Source organism: Phaethon aethereus (assembly GCF_964289735.1).
Source record: "Phaethon aethereus genome assembly, chromosome: 14".
NCBI classification, from domain to species: domain Eukaryota; kingdom Metazoa; phylum Chordata; class Aves; order Phaethontiformes; family Phaethontidae; genus Phaethon; species Phaethon aethereus.
In genome coordinates, this window is record NC_138590.1 from 12,681,249 (window position 1) to 12,701,873 (window position 20,625).

The 20,625-nt window shown below is 48.6% G+C and overlaps 1 protein-coding gene across 4 annotated transcripts in view; it reads right to left on the bottom strand.

Annotated features, from left to right (window-relative positions):
- CYFIP2 (cytoplasmic FMR1 interacting protein 2) overlaps window positions 1-20,625 on the bottom strand; it is a gene marked incomplete at both ends in the record, with an annotated part of 45,317 nt that overhangs the window by 21,220 nt on the left and 3,472 nt on the right. For 3 of the 4 annotated variants that reach the window (XM_082006008.1, XM_082006007.1, XM_082006006.1), the window contains 18 exons: window positions 99-298; window positions 947-1,066; window positions 1,409-1,517; window positions 2,487-2,563; window positions 2,801-2,897; window positions 3,651-3,807; window positions 4,348-4,501; window positions 4,817-4,964; window positions 5,253-5,419; window positions 6,964-7,089; window positions 7,759-7,878; window positions 8,755-8,872; window positions 11,689-11,780; window positions 14,870-14,974; window positions 16,350-16,478; window positions 17,186-17,282; window positions 17,580-17,761; window positions 18,778-18,879. In XM_082006008.1, coding sequence (XP_081862134.1) covers window positions 99-298; window positions 947-1,066; window positions 1,409-1,517; window positions 2,487-2,563; window positions 2,801-2,897; window positions 3,651-3,807; window positions 4,348-4,501; window positions 4,817-4,964; window positions 5,253-5,419; window positions 6,964-7,089; window positions 7,759-7,878; window positions 8,755-8,872; window positions 11,689-11,780; window positions 14,870-14,974; window positions 16,350-16,478; window positions 17,186-17,282; window positions 17,580-17,761; window positions 18,778-18,879 — 2,300 coding nt within the window. The remainder of the gene's footprint in view (window positions 1-98; window positions 299-946; window positions 1,067-1,408; window positions 1,518-2,486; window positions 2,564-2,800; window positions 2,898-3,650; window positions 3,808-4,347; window positions 4,502-4,816; window positions 4,965-5,252; window positions 5,420-6,963; window positions 7,090-7,758; window positions 7,879-8,754; window positions 8,873-11,688; window positions 11,781-14,869; window positions 14,975-16,349; window positions 16,479-17,185; window positions 17,283-17,579; window positions 17,762-18,777; window positions 18,880-20,625) is intronic. The other variant, XM_082006009.1, reaches the window with a different exon arrangement.

Genomic DNA, 20,625 nt, shown 5'->3' on the forward strand with positions numbered 1-20,625 from the left:
CCTCAGTGCAATGGATGTGAATTTTATATGGCAGGTTTGACAATCTGGAAAGACAGGTAGGGTCTTCAGGTACCCCCGGCCTTGCTTTTTCTCCTCACCTGTTTGTGGATCCATTGTAGCAGTAGTTGGGCAGAAAGTCAAAGTTGAGCTCCCAGAAGACATGGAGGGTGATGCGCCCATAGGGCGCGGAGACATTGTGGTTGGCCTCCCGGAACATGGCATCAAAGCTGTCCAAAGTCATGTGCTTGCACAGCAACCTGTGAGTCAGGCGATTTATTTCCAAGAGCCACTCCAGCTCCTGCAGCACAGAAAGCAGCAGCAAATGCAATGTATTACCAAGTTTACAATAGAAACAGCTGATTAATTGCCAGGAAAGTGATTTTATACCCACACCCACACAGAACTTTCCAGGTGAGGACGTAGCAAATGCTAAAGACATCAATTTAACTCAGTGACTGAAGCCAACGGCAATTCTACTCAAGGGGTCCTGGTCCAGTATCTCCTAAACTGGCAGGAAGCAAAATTGATTTGTTCCCCACTGAGCACTGGCTGGCTTTCACATCAGAATCCTTCAAAGGTGGAAACTGATAATTTTACACTACTTGACTCTGATGCTCCTGTAACATATAAAAAATGATACCTCAGCCACCTTCATCCCACAGGGGGAATTAAAAGTCAAGATTTCCTTCTCTGGACTGGACTCTCTTCTCTGCAAAATCTAACTGCTGACTGTCACCTTACAATTTACACAGATACTTAATGGTCCAATAATAATGCAATTAAAGCTGCATAAATAGAAATAGTACAGACTCAGCAGCACAAAGGAGGATACATGGCTGGATGAAACCTACTGTAGGTGGGATGTGAAGCAGAAGACAGTTGACTGTGTATCCATAGCAGTGTATTATTGTCTCTATTTGTACTCTCAGTCAATAACATTTCTTACCACTATGGATGTCAGGTCCTCGCTCTCAAAGCGGCTAATGGCCTGGTCTAATGATTTGTACATCGCTGCTGAGATACGCTGGGTAATGAGCCTGTTCAGGTCAATTGATCTACCCAGCAACTGGGAAAAGAAGAGAAAACATTTGCACATTATATACAGATGGAGAAAAGGTACTTTTATCTTTTTTTTAACAGACACAAATTAAAACCAAATATCCAAGTATGTTTAAATGTGAAAGTGGTGATGCAAACCACTCAGCTGAATTTGACATTACTTAAGAGGGAAGGAGGGAAATATGAAGTGTAACTAATTTTCCCCTCGGGCCCCATGCCCTGAGTGCGCTTGTCAGAAACAGGTTCAACCCTTCTCATTCCAGCACTCTCCTTGACTAAGCCCAGCACACCAACAAAAGAATAACAGACCAAGAGCTCAGAGTACTGGAGTCTACTGCTTGCACTGTACCTGGACATGTCTCTGCTTGAGCAGCGTTTCATAGCGGTTGGATGGTGGGTATGGAATAATAACCCCATAATTCTTACATTCAGCCCGGAAACGTTTGTCCAATAAAACACTGAAAAAGGGAAGCAGTGTCAGGGAAAAAAAAAGAAACATACACTATCAGCTTCTCCCTGGATCTTTCCCAGAGTTATTTTCATCCTTCTTTTCATCTTGCTCTGAATGCCAAGAAATTTCCACACACTAACAACTCTGCTTTCACTACTAAATCAGAGAGCAGTGGTTGTTATATGGGGACTGCCATGCTGTTGTCCATCGTTCTCAGCTTTTATGGATAAAACATTCCAAAAGATAAAAGACTGCGCTGAAAGTTATCACTAGTGCCAGGTGCTGGCGTGCTCCCTCCTTGGAGATCTGCTGTGGGAACATTTGGTTGGTGACAGTGACTGCTCTCCTTTAAGGCCAAATGTGATCTAGAGACAAAACTCCTTGCAGAGTTACACAGAAGACTTGGTTCACCTTTGGGGACATGAGAGGAGGACTCTCATTACATCCACGTTCTTTGAATGGTTAGAAGGAAATGTCACGAAGGGCCTATATCCCACATGGGAGCAAGTGACCCCGCAGAAGTCCTACAGTCAGCTGGTCTGATGTGTGACCTAAGATACTGAGTACCCTTCTGGCCATTACGAGTCCTGCTGCTTTATTAGGGTGAGGACAAGTGCATGGTCCTGTTTCTTAGAGATGGGAGGCTTTGACTCCTTATCTGCCTGCTACACAAACAGAAGTCAAGCAAGGACGTGTCTTCAATAGGCTCGGTTTGCTTTTCTGCTGCTCTCACAAATTGTACTCAGACAGCTACTTAGGATGCCAATTATTATTTTTTCACTTTTAACTATTGCCACCATTAATTCATTTTCCCCATCTACACTGGTCTGACATGGACAGCCAGCTCTGTGGGACAGGGATGATCTATTTTGTTATGTCTACCTGCAGTGGCTACTCCCTGAGGGGAACCTTTTGCTTAACAGCAATTTGGATGCAGTGATATCATCGCTCATCACCAGCAGTCGGCTTCTCCTACCTGCCAGCCATTGCTTTATAATAGGCAAAGATCTGATCTGCCAGCTTGTACACAAATTGATCAAAGCACAAATTCACCTGGGGGAGAAAAAACAAGACATCGTGAGGGTATCACCAGCACAGAGCAGCTCCTTCCTACGCATGCAACGTCAATATGACCCAACATAGAGCTCTAATGAAACTTCTCAGTCTGATGGGATATTTTTTTCAGGAGATCCCGATAACAAATTCACTGAACTGGTGGGCGGGACTGTCAAACACGGCAGTGTGACCCCAGTGAGCTCTTTCAATGCAATACAGATGAAGAAAACTTACTTCAGCTTCAATTTCATCATATAGGAACTGCTTTTTGAACTTGGTCAAGGCATAGTATGCGCTGTCATTATAGAGGTCCAAGGGGTACAGTACATACCTGAGGGCAAGAAGACAGATTATGTCTTAAATTAACTTTGGAGCATATAAGCAGAAATGGCAGCCACTGCATGTGCCCTGCTGAATGCAAAAACTGGCTTTTCTCTGACTTCACTCTTATCACCTCCACTCCCTCCAGCCCCTCAAATACTCCCTCTCGCTCCTTGTGTCCTGCTGGAAGCAGCTAGAACAAATCTCGATTTGAGGTAACTGTGACTTGTTCAATCAACACTTGCTCTTTCTCTGCCCTTAAAAAAGCTTTCATCCTGTCTTCGCTCCACAGAGTGCTCTGACAATGGCTGTAAAAATGAAAGCCAAAGTTTTCCTAATGAGGAAGATATTATGAACATAATTACACTTGAATAACAGCAATTCCTCTCATCATTTATCACGTATATTAAAAAAAAAAAAAAGTGTTTAGGTGCCTTAGCCAGGGCCCACATCCCGTTGGTTGCACATGCTGTCTGACTGCTGCATGCAGATGACGGTACCACCAAGCTGTGCCCACATCTAAGTAGAGCGGTTGCCAACTGCTGATTTATGATGCATAAGTAAGTGCCAGTGCCAGGAAGCTGCCTGTGTGCGTCTGCTAACGAGGTATTCATACAGTACACATTCATGTGACAGCAAGTCAAGAAACATCTATTTTCCCTCCCACATCAAAAAAATTGTTCATCACCAGCCTACCCTTCTCCAAAACAAAATCCCAAGCCCCAGAGCATGCACAGTCCCACTACAGTCCATCAGCTCTTACTCCATCATGGAGGGTTCTTTGGTTTCCAGAATATGGTCCGTGAGGATCCAGGGCATGGACATCTCGATGGGAAACTGGATGCGACGGCCCATGGTCAGCTCCAGGAAGAATTCCCGGAACCAGAGCTGGGACAGGTCGCAACACTGCTGCAGTGCTTCTGAAACATAGAGGAGATTCCCTCAGCGGGAGGCCACCCGTTTTATCCCCATGGGGATGGCAGTGAGGGAAGAGCACAAGAGGCAGCTGCCGCAGCCTCATATTAGACTGGTTTTGGGTAGGGAACATGTTCCTAGGATGTCTCTTTTCAAAGCCAGACCATGTCCATAATGTCTGAGCACTTTGTAATGGAAGAAGAAAGAAGGGATCGTTCCTTTTGCTCTAGAGCTCCAGGAAGAACATTTCAATGGCTCAGAGTTACTCTGAAGATTTCTTCTGTGCCCAGTAGCTCAGAAGTTTGTCTGCGGCAAAACGTCTCCAGTCCTAGAAAATAAACTACCACCCATGGCTATTTGCTATTGCTGACTCATTCCTGTTCACATAACGATTACTACCTAGAAACATGCCTGAATCAAGCAGAAGTAGGACATTTGGGAAAAATCAAGGAAAAGCTTCTGCATATGAGGAGCAAAGCTGATCTACCTTTGCCTTTCTGAGCATGCAAGAGTTGGATTCAAGCTTCCCCCTGCCATAACCTCACCACTGATGTTGAGAAGGTGGGTGAAGAAGAAGGACTGCTTGTGGAACTCCTCAATGGCCAAGACTATTGGCCCATCCAAGCTGCTCCTCAGAGTCTTCTTTGAGCCACTCTTGTCTGCTATGAGGGACTCCAGCATGGTCCGCACCATGTAAAGCTTTGGAAGAAAGTTGACATGCAGTTACCACTCTCCAGTGAGACATCACCACACACAGCCATGGTACTCTACAACAAGAAAGAACACTTCTCCTGGGTGGCTACTCCTCTCTGCACCCATAAGGCACTATCAGTCTGAGCTAGAAATAATTGGGAATCATTCAACAGATGAGGCACCAAAGAAACATTTAACATACAATAGTATGAAGACTTTGCAGAATAGCCCACAGAAACAGCTGCTAATCCACAGGGTGGGAGACTCCTACATGGTTATAAGATCATTAATTCCCTACACAGGAGATGGACATTTACATACCTGCGTACTTGATGGTCCTACTGCTCGTCGTGGGACTTTAATATCAAATCCACCCTTAGGATCCTTCTCACCTCTCAGGCAAGGATCATTTGGAGGCTCTCGACCTCCCTCCCAGTCACAGATCGTCTTCCGAATTGCCTGAAGGACACTGGAGTGAGTGGGAGAAGGAAAGTAGTGCTTAAGTTTGATTCTACTTCAAGATGAAAATATTCACTGCTGTGCACATATGGGAGGAAAAGTATCTGAGGTGGGGACATACATTGTCATTACTGGGGGAGTCATGCCCAAAAGTTACCTCAGAAAGAGCTACTGGCCAAGGTATGTTGGCTGGTTTTGTACGCTGAGGTGTATGCAGGGCCACATGCTTATATAGTACAAATGTGTTACACAAATAAATACATGAGCTTTGCATGACATTTAAGAAGGACACACTGACCTGATCAGAACGTTCTTCTTCTTCCTGACTGCCTGCCTGAGCGGCTCTCGCAGGGTCACCTGGGCAAAGTCCTGCAGGGCTGCATAGATAGTGTTGCGGATGGCTTGGTTAAAGACACTCTCCATCCGACCCATCAGCACTTGCAGACCTTTGATCATGGCAATTACCTGGAGCAAAAATGAAAAACAGATGTATTTGCTATTTTTGCATTGTATGAAGAGGTCCGTAAAGCCAACGTTAAGAGAATTTGGGACTAAATTAATTCTACTCAAGTAACTTAGGTCCAGTAATTAGGTGGCTAATTTTTTTGACGCTAGCTGCTTTACAAATCACAACAAGCTGAAGAGCATTTACACCACCAGTTTCTTGCAAATGGTCCCTGTCCCTTGGCAAGCTGTTTCCACTCCTGATCTCTTTAATAACACACAATCCCAAGAAACTGCATGTGCTCTACACATGGGTGCAGCTGTGTGGGTTGCACAGACCTGCATCTGCACCAGGGCACAGTCTTCCCTGTACAAGAGTACGGTGACAATTCCATTGTACCCCTGTACTCGGCACTGGTGAGGCCACACCTCGAATACCATGTTCAGTTTTGGGTCCCTCACAACAAGGAGGACATTGAGGTGCTCAAGAATGTCCAGAGAAGGGCAACAAAGCTGGTGAGGGGTGTGGAGCACAAGCCTTATGAGGAGCGTCTGAGGGAACTGGGGTTGTTCAGTCTGGAGAAGAGGAGGCTGAGGGGAGACCTCATCGCTCTCTACAGCTACCTGAAAGGGGGTCATGGTGAGGTGGGTGTTGGTCTCTTCTCCCAAGTAACTAGTGATAGGATGAGAGGAAATGGCCTCAAGTTGCGCCAGGGGAGGTTTAGACTAGGTATTAGGAAAAATTTATTTATGGAGAGAGTGGTCAAGCATTGGAACAGGCTGCCCTGGGAGGTGGTGGAGTCACCATCTCTGGAAGTGTTCAAAAAACATGTAGACATGGCACTTCAGGATATGGTTTAGTGGGTATGGTGGTGTTGGACTTGGTGATCTTAAAGGTCTTTTCCAACCTTAATGATTCTGTGATTCCCAGGAGGGAGTGAGCCACAACAATTAAGGCAATATTCAAACCACCTTGGACTTTCTAAGGCAAGATGAAAGTGTGAGGGCCTCCCACAGCCAGGATCAGAGGACTATTCCCACTGTCCACAGAAAGCCGGACAGGGAGTTGATGTGTCCTGGGGACTGGCTGAAGATCTCTTGTGTGTGCGCAGCACCTGAACGTAGCTCCTGATCTTGCTCCAGATCACACTGCTCTGCAAGCCCACATCCTTTTTTTTTTTTTTTCAGGAGCCCTGAACACCCTTTGCAGGTCAAGGGAGGCTTACCACAGCAATATTAAGAAAACAGAGGGATTCACCTCTGTCTTTCTCCAGCACACAAACAGCATAGGAGCAGGATCAGGAAAAGAGAGAATTGCTTTCATCATGCGCTGCTGCAGTGTTTCTATCCCAGGAGGAGCTCCTAAGAACTTAATTTGCCCCTTAGTTCTGGGCAAATTAAAGGCCACAAGGATGTGGGAACCCTTACCCCCTTAACGTGGGCCAGAGAGATGAGGAACCTGCTGAGTATGGTGAGGTGCCCTTCTCTCCTCTTCCCCTGCCCTGAGGAACATGGACAGGAAGCCAGTGCTGGCTGGTTCTTACTCTTGTGCAGTTGGCACCTACCTCCACAAAGGCAAACTTCTCTTCACTGGTGTAGTTGTATCGGGTGGCTCTCTCATACTCTTCTGCTGTTCCTGGGCAATCCTTGTTACAGAACTTATCTGTGGGATGAACCAGCTTCCAAGAGTACTGCAAGATGGAAACGGACACTGTCAACATTGCAATGAGTAAGAAGCCAGGCTGGAAAGACTGAAGAGGGCCCTGTGCTACAAAAACACTCCCTAGACATTACTGCAGTTGTTTCACATTCCTTTGGGAGCAGAATTTGTGCTTCTTCCTGCCTTTGTTATCACTGTACTGGATATTGTTTTTGTTTTTTTGGGAGGTTGCTGGCTGGGGCTAAACCACGACACCAGTCATACCGGGCTTTTGACATCCATGGACTTGTGTTGAGATGTGGTCAAAATTTTCCAATTAAGAATTTCTATCATAATTTGAATTACAGTTTTAGTTGCTCAAGACCCAGACTCACCCTGAACAGTTTTCAGTACTCAACAGTTTTCAGTACTCAACAGTTTTCAGTACTTCAGGTTAGCAGAACAGTCACCAAGTCCCCCTCTAACATCCGTGGGGACACCCCAGCACCTGCAAAGGGCGGTTCAGGGTGAGATGATCAAGCTCTCTTTCTCCATTTGGCACAGAGGGTGTTCAGGGTCATTAGCTGCCTGATCTTAGTGTGTTTGTTAATGGCTTAAAGTTAGGTGGCGTGAAAGCAAGCTCACCTTTCCACAGTCTTTGTTACATGCCACGTTAAAATGTCCACGTTCACCTGGGAAGAGGAGGACGTTACACACTCACCACTTCCATGACGTGGGCACTCCACTTGGACAGCAGCTGCAGTCCCCGTAAAGCGAGATCAAAGAGCTCCCTGTACTCTTCATCTGATTTCTGGCTGTCCAGTCCTGAGCCAGTGACCACCTGGAGAACATCACATCAGGGCTAGACTCAGCAACTTGCTCCAAAGGCTTCACGGAGCCAAACTGCAGCCACAGATCTCCGTCTCAAATCCCAGCTGAAATGAATTCCCCGTGACCTTATGATCAAGCTAAAATTGAGCAGTGCATGTACTGTCCCTCAGGAAAATGGGTACAACTTGGCAAGGCTCTTTTTACCCAGGCAGTCAATTTATTTCCCACAGTAAAATAAGTCTGACCTGTCACCTCAGAGCAAATAACTGACTGTTTTCATTCCACCTTCCCATTCCTTTTTGATGGTCTAATACTACTGAAATCCTTGAGAGTCCTTTACTGTTTTAAAGTTCAAATAAGCACTTACAAAAGCCAAAAAGACAAGGGCTGAGAATGCTAACGATTCATTAAACTAACGCTGACGAATATGGATCACACATTTGCAAAAAAACAGTCACAATGGCATCAAGAGGGTGCTGCCATTCAGTAATGGAAAGAACAGAGATGCCCTCGTGAACTTTCCTCGAAGCCCTGACCAATAGCTCCGTGTAACAGAAAAGACCCATTGGCAAGACATGGATGTTCTGCCACCTGGCTGCTAATAAACATTCAGTTGCAAATTTTTTTTCTGCTTCTTATTTTAACAATGCTGTGGCCAAAGAGCAGAAGCTGTTGCAGTAGATCTTCTGGTGCATGTGATTCTGCACCTGCAGGGGCCTTTCCCAACTTGCTTTTTTATTGCTGGATCAAGAAGTGGTTTGTTCACCTGTGTCTTTCTTCCCTCCTCACTGTATGGCCTTGGCAGACCATACTCCTGCCACACTTGTCCTCCCCCAGCCTCATCTGTCTAATGAGCCTGATTACGACGACTACCCGCTGAGCTTACCTCACTGTTGCTGTAGCGAGCGAGCTCCGAGATGAAACGGATGTGGTCATCTCGGATCTGGACCATCTGCTCACAGATGTTGTACTGGGGACTTATGCTGCTCTGAGTGCACGTCCACCTGGGCAAAAAAGCAAGGGTTTCAAGGACAGGACACGGGGCTCTGCTCAGACACCTCCAAAGATGAAAGTCTGGTGTCGTGCTCAACTTCACTTCAACATGCTCAAGACATGCCACTTTCAGGGCAAATGTCAGCTTGTGTCATCTCTCATGTTCCCTGGTGTGTGTGGTCTTCCCAAGGTGGTCTCACACAGCATGATGGGGTCACCTGCCTCACCTTTCAGCCTGAACATCTCTTCTCCATCCACCCTGAAGGCTGCTCTCCATGTTGGGCTTATCTGCCCCCATGGGCAGAGATGGCGATTTCCCAGGCCACCATTGGACAAGCTTGCAGGGAAGGATGAACTGCAAAGACCCAGCATTGTTTGCATCCTTTCTGCTAAACCTAAGGATAGTCATCCCCTTAGAGGTCACCCCTTGAGGTCTGAAATGGCTGGGTCCTGCTGCCTTCTCCTGCGAGGAAAGACTCTGCAAGAGGCCAGCAAGGGAATATCCCTCCCACTCTGTTTTTGGTTCTGGCTCACAGTACCAGCTCAGTAAACAACCCTGAGTATAGATGATGAGCAGAATAGGATTAAACGAACTACGCTTTCATTTGCATTGAGCCACATGTACTGTGTAACAGTGCAATGATGTCCTAAAAGAAGGCAGTGCTCCCCTTCCAAAGGCACTGTCATACAAAGAAATGGTGCCAATCAGGTCTGTTTAACATCTCCCTTTTTCCCCCATTCCTTATGAGCCACAGGTGTAGAACCAGAACAGCTCCACCAAAATGCTTTGTGCAGGCAAATGTCTGTCAGCGAGACTCTCATGTCTTACTCTGTTATCACAATGTAGAAGTTCAGATCTTGCTTTCCCCCCCTAAATAACTGTCCATCTTACGACAGTCATCTTCTCCAATGTAGACTGGCCGTACAAAAGGAATGTGAGAAACCTGCTTCTGACATGGACATAGACATGAAGACATATTCCTATGGTTAACTGCGAGGCACTCGTTGCCAATATTTGTGGTGGTAGAAGGTCCTGGAAGTGCTGGGCCATGTCATCCCCTGTGAAATCCATCCTCCCACAGTCCCATTGCTCGACTCTTACCCGTTTCAATGTCCTGTGCTCCCCACCTGAAAATCGGCAGGCTAGCAGGAATGGCCGGGGCTGCACCAACCCTCCCTGCCACACACAACCTAGTCCACAGTGCAGAAACAAAGAGCCATGCAGGAAAAACACCAATTAATTCCACTTCCATGGAGACAGGGAGGGAAAGAAAGTGACAAAAACAATATTAGTAAGAATTGGGGATTACATGGAACCACCTTGGCAGAATGAGTGTTGGGAGTCTCATGCAATTTGCTGGGAAAGCAAGTGAGTGAGGAAGAAACATTGGTTAGTAAGGTACGGCACGCAGACCTGGTAAGACAGATTTCAAGACAGACATTAAAACTGTGCACAGCTAGACAGCCCGCGAGCTACCTTGGTGTTGAGATGAGAAAATGAATGCAGCTGACACATGTTTCATTGAAATGTGCTTTCTGAATGATTTGGAATAAAAGGGTGTAGATTTTTAGATAATTTTTCCTTTTTAAAATGAGTTTTCAAAAATATTTTTTAAATTTACATTTTGTAGAATTTTAGTATTTTTCCATTTTAATTGAAGCATTTTGATCAGGAAATTTTGCCACGTTGTTTACAAATTTCTCATGAAAAACTAGTCGGCACTTTTCAACCAGCCTTCAGGAGGGCAGGGGAGGGCTGTTCCTGGGTGAGCCATGCGGCGGGCAGAAAAGCTGGACCCTCAGGGGTGGAAGGGGATGAGCAAACAGAAGCTGAGAGATGAGACTGCAGGTTAGTTAGTTCCCGTCCTGCTGAGGATACAGCTCGGCTAGGCTGCTTCTCGCAGATGCTGGAGAAATCTGGCTTCCATGCGATACGGTCCCACGGGTGAAAGCTGGGCTGTGATCAGCGATTACAGCCCGACACAGCTCAGAAGGGTTTTGCTTATGTGTGGTTGCAAACGCCGTTCCAAGGATATCCAAACCTAACACCGATTCTTCTAGCAATAACTGAGCGCAATGCAAAGCTACAAAGACAAGTGGGGCCTCGCACACGCCTGGTGTGATCTGAAACGACGTCTGCAAATCCATCTGACGGAAGCAGGAAACCGCCTGTGAACCCAGGCTGGGAAGCAGTGCTTTACACTCCTGAGCGCTGTTGTAAAGACTCCATTTCGGCCCTTCTCCCACAACATTCATTAATTTCCAGCGCATCTGATGCCCCGATTCAACCCTCATTCCCGCTGCCCTTCTTCATGAAACCTGCCTGAACTAGAGGAGACGCCCTGGCTACTGCAAAGCGGTCCACTGCTGTGTTCACGCTCTGGAGGATTTTGTCCCTGGGATGAAAAATGTGGATTAAAATCTCTCCAGAGCAGGGACACGCTGCTGCTCGCACTCACACACCTCGCAAGCACTCAGCGGCTGCCCCGATCCGCGTGCCAGCTGCCTTCCCTTCCTCCCGCCTCGCTGCTGGCCGCCGAGCACCCTCCCAGCCCTTGCCAGCGGGAGCAGACGCGCGGGCATGCCCGCTCCCCCGCCTGCACGCAGGGCTGCGGTTACACGTCGGTTCAGAGCTGGCTGCACACGCATCTTCCCATGCAGGGACAGGGAGGTACACACGTGCACACAGAGCTGCACGCCGGGACTCACACCTCACAGGGACACACACGGGTACCCGCGCACAGACCTCACGCACGCCGGAGAGCTGCAGCTCCCACGGCTGTCAGGACACACACAGAAGCCAAGAGACATTATGGCAGGCACTCACTTGGATTTGTTCTCCTCATAGTGAGCACTGGTCTTAATGTATCTGGCCAGTTCTATCTGCATATCGCCGAATAAAGGAACCACCTGCAGCTGCTGGAAAAGAAAACAAAAGATGGTTGAAACACGGCTGAGAGAGAGCCCGTGGCCCAGCGCAACACAAGGGACTACGAAACGGCATCCTGCGCCTCTGAAGCTCTGGAAAGCGTCAGGCTGTTTAAAACAAGGTGCAAACCTGGACTCAGGGTCATTTCACACCTAGGAAGCGACCAAAAATGATCACCAAGGCTTTTTGTGCAGAGAAAATCACCCCCTGCGAGTGCTCCGGAGCCCTGGACTCGCCGATTCCAGGCTGGTTATTGCCAGAACGGTTCAGTGCCGTAACCGGCCAGAGGACAGGCTCTTTTTACACCAGCAAGAGAAAAGCGTATTCCTGAGCAGGGCTTATTGCCTCCCACCATAATCCTCCAAGAGACCAGAGGAACGAAAAGCGAGCATGTTGGTATCTTGGCAGCAAGTTGCGGCAGCTCCCTTGAGAGAGGAGCCGTATGCTGCTTTGCTGCCTGGGCTGCCAGAGGTGTGGCATCTTTCCCCAGGGACTCAGACGGTACCATGGCATTGCGGCTGCAGGTGATGTGTCTTAAAACTTCTCCACGAAGAGAAAGACACAGGCAATGGCTGCCTGCAATATAATATGGCTTTGCTCGCCCTTTACATCTGGACTGGAATAAATGCAAAGTGCACGCAACGCACCTCAAGCTCAGACAGGTCCCTGCTTCACTAAGCTTTCAGCTGCAAACAAAATTCAACTAGGAGCTACCAACAGGTCTTCAATAAGATTTGAAACTTCAAGTTCACCCAGCTACAAAGCCTTGCCCCAAAATTCAGGGAAGATGGTGGCAAATTCCCTGTCCTATTATCACATGCTTCTCTTTTCAGGCTGGCTTGTATGGAGGATGTGCAACACTCTCATCAGGGATTCCCAGTGGCACTCTCGTAAAACGTTTAAATGAAGGGGTAGTTCATTTTCACTACTCAAATTCCTGGTCAATCCACTAGAAATTTAATCAGAAGGCAATAAGCAGATGTAGTAAGAGGAGTAGTTGGCCTTTTCTTATTGAGATCTGATAGTCTGGAGTGGTACTTAACCGATTAGGTGAGACCACAGCCCATGTTGGAGAAGTGCAAATGAAAAAAAAGCTGGAAAGGACAAAGTTATTCCATGCAGTGGAAGATATTTTACCTCATTCTCTGATGGCCTACCGTACTTTGCAATGAACAGCAAATCTGATTGAATGAACCAAGATAACCAAACTCTACAGATTACACTGAGGACTTGATTTAAACCGAGATTCTGTTGAATTAGCAAAGCTGAACCAGGGAAAACTCTGAAGACTCTGAGGGATGGCATGATAAATCACCTTTGCAGAGCTGCAGTCCTCAGCAGTGTCCCCAGTGACTGGAGGGTATTCAACCACCTCATTATCACCCTGACCATGAGGTTATGGTGTCTCTCTGCAGTTCCCTACGTGGGAATTTGAGCTCTGCTCTCAGAGCTGTCTCCAAGAGATGATGCAAATTGTGGTAAATATGTCCCCACTCGGTCAGGATGCAGTGGCTAGTACACCAACCTTTCATGAAATCAGCTACCTGGGCTCGCCTGTCCCCTCCCCTGGCACAAGCCTAGCGCATTATCTATAAGCTGCAAGTTGGGGCCATAAGCAGGAAGGCACCCTGTACCCTGTCACCACAACCCACCTTGTCGTTCAGGCTCCTCAGCAGCTCTCTGGGTAAAACAGCAGGAAGAAGCCACTCTGCTGAAAGAGTGATGGGGAAGACGCTCTCTGTGCCCCCCCAGAAATCCCATCCTCTCATTTTTACTGATGTGGAGCAAATGTTGGTAACAAAAACTGATCTTTCCATCTCAGGAGGACCGCTCAGGCTCAGTAGGAATGACAGAAAACTAATTGCTCCATCGGGGAAGTTATTCTGCTGTCCTCCTGCTAGGCTGTTATTGTTTGCTGCCAATACGTTTGTCCCTTGCCAGATCCCACCGTGCCTCCTAGAGCTGACCTGCCCCAAACCTGAGATGCCTCCTAGACGCCAGACACAGCAGCAGTGGAAAGGAGGTGCCATTTCTCCCCGTGAATGCCATGGGCGGTGCTGTGTGGGGCCAGCCCCCCTCTCCATCTGCCACTGGTGGCTTGCACACACACCAGATTTTGGGGGAAGCAACAGAGTTCTCTCGAACCTTTCTCGGGCTGAGTGGCCCTGGGGCAATGCAGCCCGACCTCCAGCTGTGGACCAGCCCAGGGCTGGGTTCAGCGGCACATGGGCAGGGGCAGAGGGAGGCTGCATGGCTGCTTCCCACCCTGTCACTGGGAGCATCCAGTCCTCACAGGCCTTCCCCCAAAACCCAGACCTCAGATAATACAAAAATGGTTCGTCAAACCTCCAAGTGAGCCCTTTGAGGAACTCGCTGAGCACCTCCAAGTTCCAGCCGACACAAGCTCCTCAAAAAGCTTTTTCTGTCCTACAGGGAACACAGTTTATACACGAAATAGGACTGCCAGATCACACGCTGGCTGGCCAGCTGCGTTTCCATCAGCAAGAAAAAGGAGTGCAACCACCAACTGCACAGACCTCAGCAAACCAGCCAGGTTTGCCCCTGGCCCAAAATGACAGTGCTCCTCAGGAGACTGCAAACCTGCCTCGGAAATGCACAACGAGATAGAAGCGATGTCAGGCCACGACACCCTTCCCTCATCCACAGAAGAGACCCCCATGTGCCACTGCCATCCTTCACCCTCGGCAGGGAGCCGGCAGAACCGCAGAGGCAGCCGGCTGCCCAGCAAGGGCGTGCAGGGCCCTTGGCTCCCACCGGCTCCAGCGCCAGCAGCACGGGAGCAGAGCCAGCCCTGGGCACCGCTCACGCACCCACAGCCTCGCTGGCCCAAGGGCCGGCATCGCTCGTCTCACCCACGCTGCGGCTCTGTGCCCGTGCATGTTCACAGCAATCCCATTCCTCATCCTTCGGCCTAGATAATTTCTCGACCCTTCGGGGGTTTTTTTGAGCTGTAAAAGACTCCTGCAGTTCGGTTTTTGCTGGCAGCACGTGCAGTGGTACAGGCTGCTAATTCACTGGTCTGCAGTAAACTCCAGCCTCACCCAGACAGGTCACTGACCTTGAAGAATTTGTCTATTTTGCTAAGGTTGATCCTCTTCTTGGTGTCCAACTTGTAAATGTTGCTGACATTCCCATCCATGAGATACAGGCCAAACCCCATCACCTGGAGAAGACGGAAAGGCTAGGTTTCATTAGGGTGAAGTCAGCAGCACAAGTCAAAGACAGTTCTCCATCACTTAGTATAAGGAAAGACCATTTCAGGCTCCTGTACCACCTGACACTCGTGAAAACACTGTATAAAACGTGCACACAGCTGCAAAGATGTACATAGTAGGCAGAGGACACACGATGGATTGCTTCTATGTTCTGTGCAAAAACACATGACGCTCACTCTGGTAATTTCTTCTTCCTCTCTCCCACACAACAACAACCCAAAACTCTTCTCCACTCAAAGGCAAACATTTACTCCTGGAGAAGAATTGAAAACATTTAAAATATTCTCCTGGATTGATTTTTTCCCTTTAATTCAGTACAAATCATTACAGATATTCAAACTACCCACATTATCCTTCAAAGAACCTTAGTTGACTCATACCATGGTAATGAAGTTCTCATGGTAATAGTGACTGCAATCACTGTAATAACTGACTTACAGTAAGGACAAATATACAAAACAAGCAGGTACTTTGCATGTTCATCTTGAGGGCTCTTTAGAGTCAGGAAACCAAAAGTGAAAGGATCTGCCTTCTCCGGGGATTATTGCTGGGAATGGGCATCAAGCAGAAAATTCAGGGTTGCAAAGTTAGTGGTGATTTTGGCATGTCCTATACAGTTACCCAGATCAAGCCCATGATCCCACACATCCATGCACAACAGAAAAACTCCTTCTAGCTCTGGAGAATGCAGGGCACTCACTGGTGGTCTCGTCCACCCGCTGGAGACCACCACCACGCATATGCTTAGGCCCAGGCAGGCAGAGCTGCTGGCAAACTTGGGAAGGATTGGGGGAAAAGACAGGGATGGGGAAGAGCAGAGGAAAGGGAGAGAGGAAGGAAGATTTTTATATGGGAATATGGGAGAAGGCCAGAAAGAACAGGAGTGAAATGATGGCAGAAGGTCCAAGTTACAGCGGGAACAGAGGCAGCTGATGGCACTGCCTGACAGAGGTGACACTTCAGAGCACTGGGGCGGGACATCTCCGACCCATGGATACATCCTGTCTGTTCAGCTACAAAGAAGAGGTGAAAATGGGAGGATTGATCTATTGCAGCAGAAGACACAAAATAACAGAGATCAGACAGGAAACAGGAACAGGAGGAAGGCAGCTTTGGTGCCGCATATAGAGAGCCTTCCCATCTCATAGCCATGCACGTCTCCAGAGGACACTGGCCCTGCAGAGAAGGGATGCATGTATACCCAAAGGAGGAAAAAAATAAAGAAATTTAAGAGAATCATTGTCCCAGGAAGGAATTTTATTCTATTAAAACGAAAGTGAGATTATGCAAGCACCCAGCCCCACAAACATGGACAAATCTCACCTTTAAGAGCATGTGTTTCTCACTGGGAGTGAGATACATCTTGTTTTCATAGTAATCCACACAGATGTTGACAATATCAGCCAGCAATTCCTCATAGCCAGGGATAACCTCTAGTTGTTGGTGCAGACACTGAAGCATCAACAGGGGCCACATTATCCACATGGACAAAGGAACAGCAGGAACCAGGGGAGAAACACATTTGAAGGATTAAGCGTAGAATGATAAGAGGTTTCTTCAAACCTTGTCTGTGTGCTTTTCTTAAGTTACAGGCAGAAGATTGACCTCATGGTACCACCTGTAAAGAAAACCTTCCTTCTGCAGGACAGCTCTTCCCTTCAGACTGATCACAACAGCCAAACGGCAGATAGTGAGATGTAACAAAAGATGCCTCAGAAGCAGGCTTGCCGACTCTCTCCTGCCTCTATGCAATATTTTACCTAATGAGCAGAAGCTACAGAGCCTGTGGAGTGTGGAGGGCCCTGGGTCAGATCTGCAGTCCCCATGCAGTCCCAGAGATGGACTGGATGGATATACTAGGGAAAACAGGAAGAGCTTCTGGTGGAAACCCCCACCCCGAGAGCTCTTCTTATATCTTTCAGACCTTCATCCTTGTCTTGACATAAAGAGACCTTCAAAGCCACCCAGGATGACCCATGAGAAGGAGATATGGAGAGAATTATACAGCCTGACCCCAAAATCATTGGAATCAGCGGCAATGACACAACAAAAAAGGCAGCTATTGCCACGGTCCAGTCCGAAGCACTCTCAGCCTTGCTGAGATCACTGCCTGTCTCTACCCACAGAAAGGTTAACTGGTTCAGAGGAAAGGGACCTGCCTGTGTGATGCGGTTGTGGTTTGCCAGGAACATGGAGAGGTTCTGGGATTCCTGGATGGACTGGGGGTCTGCCATCTTCCGCAGAAACTGGGCAGCTCTGGAAGGGAGAAATCCAACATCACCAAGGACCACTCACCCCACGTGAGACTCTCACCACCCATCTTCCCTGCTTCACCTGCAATGCAGCGGCCTCAGAGCCTCCCTGCAGTACAGCTCTGCCCGTTTCTTGTGTTACCAAGAGGGAACCAAAACACAGTGGGGCTCCGAGATTTGCCTGAACTCACAGAGCACCTTCGACAGCGCAGAAACCCGGCCTCCTGATGTCCACCCGACCTCCCTGCTGGGCAGCCCAGGCACAGTCCTGTCCCCGCTCGCGCTGCTTCACCCCTCTCACCTTTTGTAGGCGGAGTGGTCATTTTTGACACTGCACTTCATGTTCTTCAGCTCATCCAGGACAGCAAACATGTTAATGAACTTGCCCAGTGTGAGGAGATAGGCCTCAGAGACAAAGTCCTTCCTCCGCTCAGCGTGGCACAGGCGCTTCACCTCGCTGCAGAACCGCTCGATAGCCTTGCGCTGGAAAGCAGTGGGACAGGGTCATCTCAGCAGCAGCTTGCGTGCAGTCACCACACCACCGACGGGACCCTCCTCCACTCACCCACCACCCCCTCCCTTTAACAAAAGCATTTTTATGCTGGGGATCAAGGCTCCAGGCTCCCTCTCCACTGTCGCCACGAAACAAAGCAGCGTAGCAAACCACGGCACTCAAACGTCCTCAGTGCTGCAGGGGGGCTCACACCCTCTGTTTGTGCCTGCCCCGAGTGCGGCGTGTTCTGCAAAATCAGGCTTCACTTTTTCAGGTGGGACATAAAGACCTCATAGGACATAAAACCTAAAAACGATGGTGAAACGCAGCTGCAGCCAGTTATAAACGCAGGCAGTGGGGAGAGGTCCCTGGAGCCCACAGGAGCTCTGTGTTTGCCACGTGGTCATTGCTCTGTTGGGATCTAAGCGTATTATTTTGTCAAGTGTCTCAAGTGTAGCAACTGTTAAATTTAAGCTTTGGTGCTCTTTGCCAGCTGACCCCTGAGTTTAGGGGGCTGTGAGCACCTCCGTGTTCCTGCTGGCACAGCAGGAGGGTGTCCAGCTGGATGCATCCCACCCCAGGCACCAGCTGCATCACCAGCTCTCAGCTCTTCCTGGCTTTGCTTCAGAGGAAAGAGCAGAAGAACAAGCTGTGCTGCTGCCAGTGGAGAAACAGCTCTTCACATCCACAGCCAACACTTCAGAAAAACAGGTGCCTGTGCCACCCATCAGCTCCACACAGTGGGGGCTCTGGTCCTCCATGAGCTTCAAAGGCTTAGGTGTGCTCATTCCCAACTTATATGCACGATTTTGGGGCTGAGCAAGGGACACGCAGATTTTCCTTCAGACAGGTCTTAAGTATCTGCTGGTGGCTGCAAGGAGGAGACCTACCAGGGGGCTCAGGGGCTCTCCAAGCTGGCCTGGCAGGCAAGGATAGCACAGCCCTGCTTAGGATAAGTTAACAACAAAGTAATAAATTATTTTTACCTCTCTCCTTGACCACTTACCTGAAAATACATGAACTTCATAAGCTTGGTGACTTCCGGCTCCAGGACTTCCACCGTCTTCTCATAAATCTCCACTCGGTTTGGCTGTTCATTACATTTCACCTGCGTTGCAAAGAGAAATCGTCCTTGTCAGCATTGGAGTTTCTAACACAGCGTGGACAGCAACGGCCACCATCTTCTGCTTGTTCCACATGAATCCTGTCCCCATCTGAGGACAATGGAGGGACCCGAGAGGGAGCTTGTTCTCAAGGCACTAGGTGACAGCAGAAGGGGCTATTTCTCAGATGTAAAATTCTCTCCACGCATTATAAACCTGACTCTGAGAAATAAGAGTCTTCTAATGCATTGTCTGGGGTAGAACACATGCCATATGGAGACTGGACTTGCTACACAACGTGGGAATGTTATATCGTAAAGTTATGCGAGACTGTGTTGCAAAGTCTCATGAACACAGAAGGCACCGGGCTATGGCTCTGCTATAGCCTTGCTGGGGTAATTTTGGTTCTGTTGCAGCCCTGTTAAAAATCACTGGGCTTGTATGTGGCTAGCAGCAATGAAGTGAGTCACCTTCACTGGAATCCTAGGAAGCTAAATTTAAGGACTTAGTTGTCATCCACCTAATTTCCAAGGACTTACTTGAAGTCATTACCAAACTTTTAGGGAAAACTCCAACCGCCCAAGGCAACACATCCTGCTGTTCTCCTCTGGTTTTGTTTCCAGTTGTTGCTGACACAAGGCTGTGGTGGGGCTGATGGCTCTGGTGCAAATTTAGTAGCCCAGCAGCTGATCCCCAGGGTGCAAGGGGACAAGTCAGCCAGCTTTATGCGTGGGAAGATGCAAAAGTAGCTTTTCCCTCTCTGCAGTGGGGAATCTAATGTCCCTGCCCCGGTGTTTCATACCGCAGTCGGGCAATATTGACGGCCATGGGGATGCAGCTCGCGGTAGGGAGGAGTGGTGCACGTTTAGATGTAGGCTCTGCTCTTCACCGTAAAACCACGGTCTCTGATGGCGCACAGGGAGGTGCACATAACCAAGCAGCCAGGCTGGGGGGCTGAGAACAGGACCCCCCAGCCACAGCCATGTGTCCCATGGCAAAGTGCAGGGGTCATTGCATTGCAAGACCAAATCTGGTGAATCTGTAAATGAACCCTCTGCCACGGTGTCGTCTGCTCCTCTGCCACACGCGGCACTGCTTGCAGCCCCGAGGGCAGGACGGGGCAGAGAGCAGGGACCCCACAAGCTGCGCTCGGAAAAGCACGAACTTTGGGGGGGAGACCAGGATGGGAGCACACTAGAATGACAAAACAGATGATCTGTGGCACTGTCTTGCCATCAACTCGGCCATGACCTGCCTTCTGTTAGCGTAGCCAGGAGAGGCAGCAGCAGCACAGCATCAAATATAAGTGGGAGACAAGCAAATACGCAATCAGCATCAGACATCTCCCCACGACTGGGTCTCATGAGAGCATCAGCAGAGTAAAACCCGAGGGGAACTGAGATTTGACCTTTCCTGGGGAATCACAAACATGGGCATTGCCAGCCATGTGGAAATATTTTCTCCTGGCTCCACGGAAAAGATGCAAACCCTTTTATCCGTAGGGCTAATGGAAGTGCACTGCACCCACCCCGCCGCGTTGTCGGTCGGCGTTTTTGCAGTGATCCGTCATGTGTTCACATTGCAGAAGACAAGCTCTGAGCCGGAGTTTGAATCACTATCAGTGGGCCATGTGGGCAACCTTACTGATGTCTGTAGCTGTTTGCAGGATGAAGCCACCGAAATTCAGGTCGGAGAGAGAAGGACTAGAAAACCACTGAAGCAGAACTAACAGTAGAGGAGGAGAATGATTA